At 44.9% G+C, this 13,561-nt stretch overlaps 1 protein-coding gene across 1 annotated transcript; it reads left to right on the top strand.

Annotated features, from left to right (window-relative positions):
- The first annotated feature begins 6,264 nt into the window (after positions 1 to 6,264).
- Positions 6,265 to 9,048, top strand: LOC123045181 (CASP-like protein 2A1). Its single transcript, XM_044468132.1, has 3 exons — positions 6,265 to 6,785; positions 6,909 to 7,026; positions 8,399 to 9,048. Exons 1-3 carry the CDS (start codon positions 6,556 to 6,558, stop codon positions 8,672 to 8,674), a joined length of 624 nt encoding a protein of 207 aa, XP_044324067.1. The 5' UTR covers positions 6,265 to 6,555; the 3' UTR covers positions 8,675 to 9,048.
- Positions 9,049 to 13,561: the final 4,513 nt, after the last annotated feature.

Consider the following 13,561-nt stretch of genomic DNA (forward strand, 5'->3'; position numbering starts at 1 on the left):
ACGTATCGGGATCAATAGCCGGTGCAGCCTACCTAAAGCGCACACCACATGCATACGTTTTAGAAGCCGCCATCATCATCGGAACACTGACCCATCTTTAGGAGAGATATCCGCATCTTCCTTGCCAGACCGGACATCCGTCAACGCCACCGCGGCCCAACGGCGCCACCCCTTGCGCTCGTCCGTCTAGACGCGAAGACTTTGGAAGATCCGTCGTGTGTAGCACCTGCCAACCAGCCATGACTCAGCGTAGCACCTGTCGATCAGGCATGCCTTGACAGCTCCACCGAAGCTCCGTGCAAGACGAAGCCGCTCCACCTCCTGCCTCTGTTTTCCGGCGCTGCTCCACAAATGATGCTCCCAAGAGAGAAACGACACCGTAGTACCATCATCGCCCGATCTGGAAGACCAGATCATAGGGTTTCCCCCGAAGCAGCACGAGCGGGTCGACAGCAGTTACACAACGATGCCTTCATCAAGGTAACATCGCAAAACACCGCCATCGCCCGCTAACGGCTCGGTTTTCACCGGCAACTATGTCTCACCGACTCGTAGCCGGGACTAGATGACGAATCTCGAGATCCGACCACCTAGCTGCAGGTCGGCCACCTCTGACGGAAGAGATGACCACCCCCTGGCTGCACCGGTCAGAATAGATCTAACCGGCGGTGCCGCCGACGAGACCATCAGGCCCTCCACGCCGCGCCGATCCAAAGGCCGATGGCGCGCCGCCACCGCCGCCGCCCGAATAGGGCAGGCCGCTGCGCGCGTAGCCCGCGCCGTCTCCGACACCGCCACGCCACAGCCATCGCCATCGCTGACACTGCCACCACAGCCGCCATTAGGACGCCGGCCGGCTGCCACACCCCCATAGTCCAGATCTGGACCGTCATGAACCAGATCGGCGCCGCCACAGTTCAGATCGGGGCACACCCTCGAGCCAGGGTGCCCCGCGTCACCCTATGACCTGACCCGCGAGAGGGAGGAGTGCCTCCGCCTCCGCCGTCGCACGCACAGGCTATACCAGGTGCCGACCACCAGCGGCAATAGAGGGGAGGGAGAGGAAGGAGCGGTGACCCAGCGGCTAGGACGGAGGTGAAGGGGCTGAGAGCTAGATGTGAGAGGAAGAAACCCATTATTGCACTTGCTCTTAAAACCAACTGAATGCTCAGGCTCTAGTTTGTCTCCCTGCCTAAGGTAAACAGTACTTCGTCAGTTTCCCGAAGATCACAGTAGGTCGTCACTCACACTTCCATCAGTTTCCCGTAGGTCGTTTCACTCAAACTTCCATCAGTTTCCCGAAGATCATAGTAGGTCGCTACACTCACTCTCTTCTGTCGGATTTTGGTTGGTTAGGGTTGTCCAGCCTTAACCTAGTTTCCGTTACTGCTTGCTTTCCATGCACTGATATGCAGCCCTCTCTCCGGTACATGAACGTGGTGCAGCTGCCTCATAAATCAGCCGCTATTGTTTGGCTCGAGAACTATCGCAGAGAATAAATTCCATTTATGGACATCACTTTCTCGATGGTCCGATCTAGGGAGTACCACTATACAACCATTAAACAAGTGTTACTGGTCCTAAGCGTGCGGCCGAGGGCCTGGATACGGACGGAGACGTGCCGCTAACACATGCTATAAATAATAGGCATTGCTAAATCTCGGTAGACTGAGACTTAATCGGTATATACTATATTTATAAGATCATACGTGGAGATTCATATTTTTTATAATTGTTTCTTCTTTTTAATATGTTGTGTCACTTATTAAGTCTCAGGCGACTGAGGTCTAATCACACCCATAAATAATACTTTCGTCATCTTAAAATATAATAAGATCATTTTTTACAGAGGGAATAGTATTTTGTTGACGAAGAAGAGAGGAGTCCCACGGTATGCACAGGGTGCGTCGTACCACTTCGTTGTGCCGTGAAATTTCCGCTGTTTGGCGTCGCAGTGGATTGCCGCTCCAGTTTGATGTAGCGTCTATTTTTCTCCTTCTCAGTTGTACTCCTACAACTGATGCTGAAACCAGTTGAACCAGCGGCACCGAGTGAACGCCCCGTCGTTTTTCTAATAGAAGGAATATATTACGCCATCATCGAGTAGCTTTGCGGATGCACCCAACCAAAGTACATCAAAAAAGGCCAACATACAATTCCAACAAACAACACTAACATGCATCAACGATGGCAACCATGGGTAATATAATAGATGCTCCAACAACGACGAACGACATACAAATGTTGTTGTGCCTCGACCCGACGACTAAGGCCAGATCGTGGGTTTTCAGCTCCGAAATCAGTCTGGATAAACTTTATGCAATTTCTTCAACAGAGAAACATCACGCACACTATTGTCACGTCTGACTAATGAAGGTCGTATTTAGAGTTTTAACCCTGAACCTCAATCTCCTGCACTCAAAGAGCACAACCTAGTGACATCGCCATGTACTATCACCACATGTCGACCCATCATCACAAAGCCGCGCATGGGCATAGTAATGATAAGGGCCTAGCCACACAATTAGGACCATGTCCACGCGATACAGTACATTGTAATAGCCCAAGATTAGCACTTTCCTTAGAAATTAATTGTGCATCATGATCATCGCATAAGAATTTCATGAGCATCATTTCATTTTATTTGGAAATGAATATTTAATTAACCCTCAAAATATTTCAAAAGGAAAAATGCTAAAATTAATGCCAAATGTGGAACGTACATTTTTAAACCCTAGATAATCTACGTAGAGCCACTTACTAATATGTGGACCCCCCCCCCCCCCCCCAACACACACACACAATTTTACGGTTTAAAAGAAGTCAAATTTGATTTGATTTAAACCCTAAAACCTAAGATATTTTACCATTTTACTATTCATTAGTAATTTACTAGGTTATTTCCTTTTTGATGTTCTACCTCTAGTCTTCACTTGAAACTTTGCCATAGACTTCTATAGATACCCGGCGCGTTGTAGCTGGAATTGGTTGATGTAAATTTGGGTTGGCATCCAAAACATAAAATCCATATGACTTATTGAATTTGATTATGTATAGTTGTAACTATATTTATTGAATATAAGTAGAATAACTGAATGGAAAACATTTTCCCTTGCATGGTTGAATATTGTGGTGGATCTTTTTTCATGCACGACTGCATATAGTGGTGGGCCTTATCCGCACGTTGCTGCGGGACTTGCAATATATTTTAATGAGATTTGATTATGTGAAATAAATATTTAGATTAATAACATATGACTTTAAAAAATAGGACTTATTATATTTTAATTATATATAGTTGTAAAATATGTATTAAATATAAAGTAGAATAATTGAATGAAAAATATTTACCATGCATGGTTGCATGTGGTGGATGGGTCTTTTTTCATGCATGGTTGCATGTGGTGGATGGGTCTTTTTTCATGCATGGTTGCATATTGAGGTGGACTTTACCCCATTCGTAATTTTATGGTGATGTTGCATGCTTGCACTTTACCTCATTCACAATTTTATGGTCATGTAGCATGCTTGCATGTCGAGATAAATAAATTAGTGGGGCTTACTCTCTTAGGTATATAGAATTTGGGAGCTACACAAAAAATTTCATGATTTTATCACAAGTTGACTAATCACTTTTAGTTAAAACCCATTTAATTCAGTTAGGCTAGCCCATGAGAGATGGATAACTTGCAAGTGCTGAGCACAACATATCCGGCAACGCCCATCAGTTATCACGTCCCAGCGGCCAGCCTAACCCTTATATAACAACCTAGCTGGCCCGATTAGACCTACCCTAAGCTAGTGCACCTCCTCCCTTCTCTCTCGATCGTGTGCTAGCGCCCTTATCCAGTGAGCGAGCCCCCTCCACCGTTAGCCGACCTTTGCCACCGTCTGCTGCCACTCCCTTCCCCTTTCTTCCCCAACGCAACCCGACCTTGCCCCTGCATGCCTCAGCGCTCCTGGGCCACCATGGCCACTGCCCAACATCACCATCGCGTTGTACATCCGCTGGCTGACATCTGCCCCATGTCGTGCACATACGTTGCCCAGCTCCTTCAAAACCATTGTCGCCTCATACCGCCTGGCCAACCGAATGCTCTTGCAGCAATAGCGTTGCCTTCCTGCCGCCGCCATGAACTATTTGTTGTTTACATTGTTTTCTTATTGTTGTTGCATTGTTATTCTTATAGATGTTTACTCAGCCATAATATGGATCACATTTGGTGGAAAGCCTTTAGCTTAGAAGTGGTCATAGTTTGGGAGTATAATTTTGAGCTAGTAAGTTCAAAGTTGAAGATGATCGGTAAGATAACAAAGTAAATCCTAGTAGTAATAAAACTGGAAGTATTGGAGGAATAACTTTAGACTAAGTGGTCACCCTTTTGGAAACGACTTTAGTGTAGTAGTGATCACCTTAAGCTGGTAATCAGAGCGTAGAATGATCACATTGGTAGATATACTTTAGTCTAGTAGTGATCATGTTTGGGGATAGACTTTAAGCTTATCATAGTTGAGATAGTTATTTACTAGTTAAGTTGTATAGTTGTAGTACTGTTTTTACTTAAGCAGTTAAACTTGATAGTAGTTCGTGTCAAGTTATTTTGGATGATTGTTGGTATTTGAGCAATTTCATGCTTGAGTAATTCGAGTGCTGCTTGGGGTGGTTTTATGAGGTTTTGGCTTGCGAGTTCATTCAATGTACTCATGGCTTTTAACGTGGTCAGGTATGAAGATGGTTCCCACAAGTAAGAAAAGGGAGTTGACGCAACACTAGAAGAGAAACCCAGTCAGATTTCTGTGTAGTGAAGCCGTGCTAGGACCATGCTATCGTAGATAGAGTTTCTGCTACACTCATATATGAAATAGTCACTATGACTAATTTGACCGTTCCAACCTCAACACATTGTTGAGACTTGGAGCCTAATAAGTCGATGTTGTAAAGTTTTGTAGATCAATAAAGCACTCTTTTATCGAATGATTTGTACACTGTTACCCGTGAATTGTAAAAACATGCGCCAGATTGATTTTCTGGGCTAGCATGTGCGGCCGTCCATCTAAATACAATGGTAATTCACTGTACTCAAACGGGTTGCCACAGGGCCATCGTGCCATGGTCGTGCACACTATTTCGTGTGCACATCAGTTTCGAAAACAAATTACACTTTCAGTCCAATTTTGTATCCTGTACTCCCTAAGCTTGCAAAAATGTCTTATATTGTAGGACAGAGAAGTATCTTGTAAGACTTTAAATTCAAGTTTTACCCATTTTATGCACAACTCGAGAAACAAAAGGGAAATTCAATACTTAATTCAAATTGGGCCATGCATTTTCGGAAGTCCTATTCTGATCACGAGAAATACTTAATTCAAATGCTCCATGATAAACAGTAAAATAAAAAAATAGTAAATAATTCAAAAAATTCTATTTTTTTTTGTAATCTTTGACAAATGTTTTGTATGCTTGTCAAATTTGAGCATGAAATGACATTCGTGGAAGGCGTGGCAAAGAAAAATCAGCACTTCAAAATGTTTTTGAAACTAAGCATTTTTGGAACATCGATTTTGTTTTTTTGCCATGATTTCCACGAATGACATTCTGTGCTGAAATTTTGCAAGCATGCAAAATATTTGTCAAAGTTTACCATTTTTTTTGTTTACCATTTTTTTCAATTTTACTGTTCATCAGAAAGCATTTGAGCTCGTGAGCAAATACTCCACGTCCCAAAGATTTGCCTTAATATACATATCCATGTCAATATTAGATTTCTCTATATTTTTGCTTCTTAATTTTTTCTTCAAAATTGAATTGTACAGTACTCCCTCCGTCGGGGTTTATTAGGCCTCTCAGCATCACAAGCATGTCCCTTTTTATAAGGCCTCGTTTTGGAAAGGTGCATGCATGCAACCATTTCATTGGTTGCATTGAAAGTCATTGTTGTTGGTGCCATGACTGGGAAATTAATACACTTCATGCGTGTTTTTTGATTGACTGCATGCATGTGAGAGAGTGCATTGGGAGTGAAATGGAAGAGTTAACTATATGTTTTGGTTTAAGAGAAGTTGTCTTTAAGCCTAATAAACCCGAACGGAGAGAGTATGATAGATATGGGTCAATGTCACAAATTTGGAGTAGTACAAAACCCACATGTTTTGAACACCCCATGCGTGTGTGAGTACCACTGGATAAGAGTGCCGGTCGCGGGACGCATGTGGCACACGCGGCCGCCGCGAGCGTACACCAAGGTAGAGGGAGTAACGCGAATTCGCAAACGCGACGCAACACGCAGCTGCCGACCAGTCGACTCGTCACTGCCCTCTGCTCGCCCATACGGCACTGCCACCGCGCCATTAACTCGCGCATTCAAGCCACCCCGCTGCGCTCCAACTAACCTCCCCAGCTCCACGCCTTAAATGCGCGCCTCCCCTCGTCCCGATCCCCTTTCTTTCAAGCAAGCAAGCAAGCAAGCAGAGGAGAGGGACCGGGACCGGGAGTGAGAGGAAGTCGAGCTCTTTTCTTCGTCGACGCTGGTTTTTGGCCCCTGACTGCTGGTCGAGATGTCGAAGATGGCGGACGAGAAGGTGATTTCGGCGCCGGCGACCGGCGGAGGAGAGGACGGGCTGATCGCAGGGGACCTGTCAGCCACGGAGGCGCGTGTCCGTCCGTTGGAGACGCTGCTGCGCGCCGCGCCTCTGGGGCTCTGCGTCGCCGCCATGGCCGTCATGCTCCGCGACACGCAGACCAACGAGTACGGCACCGTCTCCTACTCCGACCTCGGCGGATTCAAGTACGTTGCTCCCTCGCATCTTGACTCCTCCGTCCCTGGAGTTCATTAGCTCCGCAATTTCCCCTCTTTGCCGTGCTCCCTCACCAATTCATGTCCCTGTGGTTTTTTGGCACAAAATCGAAGGTACCTGGTTTATGCCAACGGGCTGTGCGCGGCCTACTCCCTGGTCTCCGCGTTCTACACTGCCGTGCCGCGGCCGGCGACCCTGTCCCGCTCCTGGATCGTCTTCCTCCTAGATCAGGTTATTCACTGGTTCCTCTCCTCTGCCTTCACAACTACTGTACTTATTAATTAGAACAATATTTTGCAGCCTAGTTATGATAATTATGAGCCTTTTTATGTAGCACAGCTAAAATTCAGTCAATTTTCCGATTTTGTTACTCCATGCGTGTACAAAATCCATGAGTATACAGTTTGGAGAGCAGAGGATATATATCAGTAGGTTTTATGACTAGAATTATTTGTAAGACTTTTGATTTGTTCCAGCTAACTAACCGCTTTAGAACACCTGCTGGAGGAGTCATCCACTAACTAGAGGCTAACGCGCGCTTCGCCTCGCCGTTCTTCACTTGTGAAATTAACTTTTTTATATCTATAGATTAGTTTTCTATTTTATCAGTGTTGGCTTTGTGTTTTAATTTTTTATTGGTGGTGTTTTTTTTTGTATATCATGTAGGGTTGTTGTTGGAGTTTTTTTTTAAGAGAAGAGATGAGTTATTTGATGCGTAGTTCAGAATTCTTTGCACATTTTGGCCTCGGTGTTAGTCCGGTGGCCATTGTCTGAGCCTCTTGGGAGTTTTTATTTCACGCTAAACCCATGGAATCGTTACTGTGACGCACATATGGGTCAGTACATGAATCTCTTGCCCGCTCAGCTTAGGCTCCCTGTTCCTCTCGCTTGTTTAGTTTTTTCCGTTAAGTCCACTGCTATCTCACAAAAAATCACCTATCTTTTTTTTATTTGAGACGGTCAGTTAAATTAAATAATGTTTAAGGAACTTTAAAGATATTATAACTTTTAAAAACCATGAATTTTAGAAACATTCATGAATTTAAAATATATTCATGGTTTCAAAAATATTCGCAATATAAAAAAAATCAAATTTAAAAAATGTTCACAAACTTTAAATGACCGTGAGCTTTAAAAATATCCACAAATTTAATCAATATTAACAAAATTTAAGAATTTTAAGATATGTTTGTGTTTTAAATTAATTTTTAATAAGTGCTCATGAATTAAAAGGTGGAAAAAACTAAACAACACACACTTACGTGTGGGGCCCTAGTGACCCGACAATCCTCGAAGCACCAGAATGCTTCAATTTGAGGGAGCTCAGTATCTCTATAGATTTTCATATAAAGATCATACTCCGTATGAGATAGTTGGAGTGAGTGTTTATACATCAGAGAAAGTAGACCGTAATAGAAACAGAAATGTTTGCCCCGGACATAATTTTATCTGTCAGTATTGGTATCGATTTGTCCACCCTCAATTCAAACGACTTCGACCACCAGATCCTAGCTCTCCTGTACTGTAGAACTTGCACAGTGACGGGAAACAGTTGGCCATTTATTCATGTTAATTAACCCGCAAGATGCGTGAATGGATGCAGGTGTTCACGTACCTGATCCTGGCGGCCGGCGCGGCGTCGGCAGAGCTACTCTACCTGGCGTACAACGGCGACAAGGAGGTGACGTGGAGCGAGGCGTGCGGCGTGTTCGGCGGCTTCTGCAGGCAGGCCCGGACGTCGGTGGCCATCACCTTCGGCTCCGTCGTCTGCTACATCCTCCTCTCCCTCATCTCGTCCTACCGCCTCTTCAGCGCCTACGACGCACCCATGCCCTCGCTCGGCAACAAGGGCGTCGAGATCGCTGCCTTCCCGCGCTGAGCCGAGAGGATCCCTAGCTGCTGTGCCTTGGCTACTCGATGACGGGTCAAAACTCAAAACACGTACGTACGTAGTAGTATCGCTGTGTGTGTAGGCGAACGAAATAATCTGTAAGGGCTCATAGTTAATTTCAAGCTACATATAGTGCATCTGCCTCTCTTTTTACTTTATTCTATATATACCGTACTAGCTTTGAATCTTCTGCTGTGAGGCTGTGGTGGATTCATTGATGCGTTCCAAAAATGCGAACCTAGTTCCGTTGCAGGCACCCAAGTGATCTATGTAACTACGATGAGCTTCCTAATTTAAGGAGTTCAGTTGCTTGTAAGGTGCTTGAAGCAAAGCAAAATCAATACTCTTTTCGTTCACAAATACTCCCTCCGTTCTTAAATATAAGTATTTTTAGAGATTCCAACAAATGACTACATACGAAATAAAATGAGTGAATCTATCCTCTAAAATATGTCTACATATATCTTTGTAGTCTATTTGAAATGTCTAAACCATTTAAAATGTCTAAAAGAACTTATATTTAGGAACGGAGGGAGTATGAGATATAAGATGTTCTAACTTTTTTTATCCGTGTGTTTGTTCACTCAACTCATTTTAGTTCATATATATAGTCTATATCCAGAACATCTTCTTTGTCAAAAGAGGGAGTGTTACACAAAATAAGTACGGAACTGAGCGTATAAAATCTTTTTTGGAACCTGCATACGCCAGATGACAAGGCTGCGTTGAGGAGTTAAATGCACAAAACCACCACTTTACGTTTCGTGATATTTTGCCCCGAACCAAAAATTTGACAATGACAAAAAACACCGAGCCCTTGTCTGATCCCTTGCTGTCCGACAACGGTGACGGCGCGTCGGTAACGACTCTGTCCAAAGCGATTGCGACTGGGCTGACCAAACCCGAACGCTTCCTCACTCCCCTCCCTTCCTCTCTCCCTCTCCTCTCTCTCTCACGGGCATGGCGGTGGTGGTGGCCGCGGATCCATCAGCGAGGGAGTGGTGGGGACAAGGCATGGTGGACAAAGCCGGTCACCGTGGCTGGACAGCATGGCAGGGGGCACCCGCGGCGAAGAGAAAGATTGTTGCGGCCACATCATATTCATTTCAGAGTATTTCATCTCGCCACTACCGGCGGTGACAGATGTCGCCGACGCTCGCACGGTGGTGGTCGAGCCCCTAGGTGAGCTGCCTGCCTCTCTCTATTAGCAAATTTCGTTGGTGGAATCTAGGGTTCCAGATTTTAAAACTAGGTTTTTTTGGAATTCTAGCAAATTTCGTTGCTTTACCTAGTTAATTGAATCTTGCTGTTGTTATTTGTGACTGAATGTTCATGTCCTGTTTGACTAAATTTTAGGACTCTGAATTAACTGAATATTCATGTCATGTTTGACTGAATTTTAGGACTCTGAATTAACTGAAACCTGTCCTTTTTTACTGAATTTTAGGGCTCTGAAACAGAGTTTCAGTCTGGACTACTCACCTAACTATGTGCCTTCAAATGGTCAATTATTCTAGGGTTAGTTTCTTTACTAATTGATAGATGTAGTTTGAATTTGAATTATCCTTGTGCATTGAAGGTATCTGACACTAAATGCCACTGCTAAAATTTGCAGGGTGTTGTGCGGTGCGTACATGAGTTAAATTTGAGTTTAGTGATGCAGTGGACAAGTTGACCACAGAAGGAGTGAATCATTGTACATGGTTTTAAGTGATTTGACTCTTGCGAAGTGTTAGTAGGTGTGCTTAATTTAATGTTCAAAATTGTTTCAAAGTTGTGTTGATTAAAGGCAGCATGTGTACCTAACTAGGAGAGAACTTGCAATATTCAGACTTGCAATGTTCATATTTTATTTAATCAAACTATACTACAAAATAGAAGAATTCTATGTTTCATAACATTTTATCTTTGCATTGACACTCAGAGCACAACCTATAGTTCCGTAGTAAGCTGACTGAAGAAAGTCTAGACCTGTTCTTTGCATTGAAACCTAGAGCGCCAAAGTTTGAGACTTAGATAATATGAGCACCAAAGTCTGTCATTTATAATGGATAATATGAGCAATATCAGTTAGATAATATGAGCACAAACATTCAGATAAATAGATAGATATTATAGATATATGAGTTCTCTAGATAGATAGATATCATAGCACCATTCAGATAGAAAGCACACATAGTTTTTTAGACACAAGAAAACTATTAAGTTCACAAACTAACTGTACCCATGTATTGGTTCAGATCTTCATGCAGAAACTAACTAAGACCTAGGTGTTGCATCAAACTCACTCTTGCTGCAGCTTCAGAAGACGGAGTGACCGACGAACTGGCCCCATGACGCGGAGCTGCTTCTTATTCCTCCTGGTGCTTGTGCCAACCTCCACCTCCATATGCTGCTGCTCCACCTATTGCTGCATCTGCGGAGACTCCATCTCCATCAGAGCGATGGGCAGCACTAGCACCACCCAATCGAGCTCGTAGTCCACGCGGAGTTGGTCGCGATTCTAGTACATGTACCGGCATGATCGCTGGAATGTATCCAGGGAATTCCTGGCCTGCTCCATCGCCCAGACCAAGTTCTCGATGAGTGGGCGGCGGAGGTCTAGTAGTCTTGACCTCTCCTCATGCGTGGCGTAGGCCCTCACCATGTGCGTATGATTCTTCAGGATTGCAATGCTGCGATACCAGGTGCTCACCTCGGGCGTGTAGTAGAGCTTGGTGTTGTCGTTGTCGAAGATCTCTGCAGAGCCTGGTCCCATCCGAGGCCAAAATGCATGACATGATAGAGGTTTTCTTTGGTTTTTGTGAAAGAGGGAAGTTGGATGGAGAGGAGTCCATGGAGAGGTTGGTGGAGTGGTGGTTATCTGTGCAAGGAGGGTGAATGAATGTAGTGTGTGTGGAGACTGTGGTTTTCTAGAGAAACGAAACCTGCGCAGTCAATCGATTGAACGATCGCTTGGTTTTTTAGAAGAATCGAACGAGCAGAGCGAATACGCTGGCCAGTTTGCGAACCAATCCAACCCAGTAAACATAAATGAGAGAATGCGCCGGCACGAACCAACAGCTTCGCCCCGAGCGCTGAAAAAAGGATGGTCGTCAGCGCTACACCATCACCGTTGCCCGCTTGCTCGCGATCGGCCACGTCAAAACAAGCTCAAGTTTTTTCTCAGTATTTTTTGCTACTATCAAATTTTTGGTTCGGTGCAAAATGTCGCAAAACGTAAAGTGGTGGTTTTCCTCAAGTCGTGACACGAAAGTGGTGGTTATGTGCATTTAACTCCTGCGTCAAGTGTGTCGGCCCAACTACAAGTTTTGTGAGATGTAGTGAGTTTCATACATGTTTTGGCCTGCAGAGGAATAGACGGCTCGGCAGCGATTCCATCATCGTAAAGATCTTCTTCCCTCTCACCAGTTATCCCTTGGTGGTTCAGTTTGGATTGATCAAGGGATGACCCTTGGATCGCTACCGGGTCCTGATCATCTGGGGTTTCAAACATCCAGGTGACCTTTTCTCATGATTGGGAACAACCATGGATGATCAGGCGTCGGGATCTGGTGCAGCTGTGACCGAGGTAGAGGCCATAATGAATTAACTTGAGTTGAGGGAGGAAGATCTAGATGATCTGGTCTTCAAGTAGGAGGTGGCACTACTGCAGGATGCTGCTAACGCGACACTACGATCAAATACCCTTCGACGAAACTGTGTGCGATGCATTAATCGCAAACAAGTGATGTAAAAACCCCATCAAAAAAGATGCAAAATGTTTGCAATGGCAGATACATCGAACATGGTTTGGATTTTAGTTGCATGTGCGATGCGTGGCAAATGGTTCAGTTCAATGAACTATTTGTGATGAGGCAGAACAACAGAAATGGGCAACCAGATGAAGGCATGTGCGATATGCAGCATACAATTCACTCTAATAAAATGTTTGTGATGAGGCGGAACAACAGAAATGGGCAGCCAGATGAAGGTGTGTGCGATATACGACATACAGTTCACTCGGATGAACTATTTGTGATGAGGCAGAACAACGGAAACGGGCAGCCAAATGAGGGTGAGTGCGATATACGACATACAGTTCACTTGGATGAACTGTGTTTGATTAGGCAACACAATAGAAATGGTCAGCCAAATCAAGGTGTGTGCGATGGAGGGCATACAATTCACTCGCATGAACTGTTTGTGATGGTCCAAGACAACAGAAACAATTCAACTGAACAAGATGTGTGTGACACGCGGCAAACAGGTCCTTAACCAGAAATGTGTGCGTAGACCAATAATAACACAGAGGATTGATAAGCCGTGTGATTTGCTCTATCTACAGAAGAATAACACACACACACACACATATGTAGACACAGAGACAAAGCTAGGAGAAACGACTATACAGATCATTCGCACACACCTCGGGGAAGTCTCCTCCTTCTTGATCCAGCAAGGGGGAGGAGAATTTGAGGGAGAAATCCGGCAACACGACGACGTGGTGGTGGTGGAGCTCGTAGTTCTCCGGTAGGGCTTCGCCAAGCACTATGGAGGAGGAGGAGGTGTAGCAGGGGGGAGGGCTGCGCCAGGGGCTAGGAGTGAAGCTCCCATGCACCTCCCCACTATATATAGGGGTGGAGGGGCTGGTTTCTTGCCCTCCAAGTCCATCGGGGAGTTGGCAAAGGTGGGAGGAAAGAAATCCCATCCTTTCCCTTCCCCACCGATTGTTATCCCCCCTTTTTAGGGATCTTGATCTTATCCCTTCGGGATATGATCTTATTCCTTCTAACAGGGGATCTTGGTGCGCCTTGACCAGGAGTGTGGGGCCTTTCCCTACCCACGTTCATGTGCCCCCCATGCAGGTGGGCCCCACTCTAGAACCTTCTAGAA

Source organism: Triticum aestivum, chromosome 2B (assembly GCF_018294505.1).
Source record: "Triticum aestivum cultivar Chinese Spring chromosome 2B, IWGSC CS RefSeq v2.1, whole genome shotgun sequence".
NCBI classification, from domain to species: domain Eukaryota; kingdom Viridiplantae; phylum Streptophyta; class Magnoliopsida; order Poales; family Poaceae; genus Triticum; species Triticum aestivum.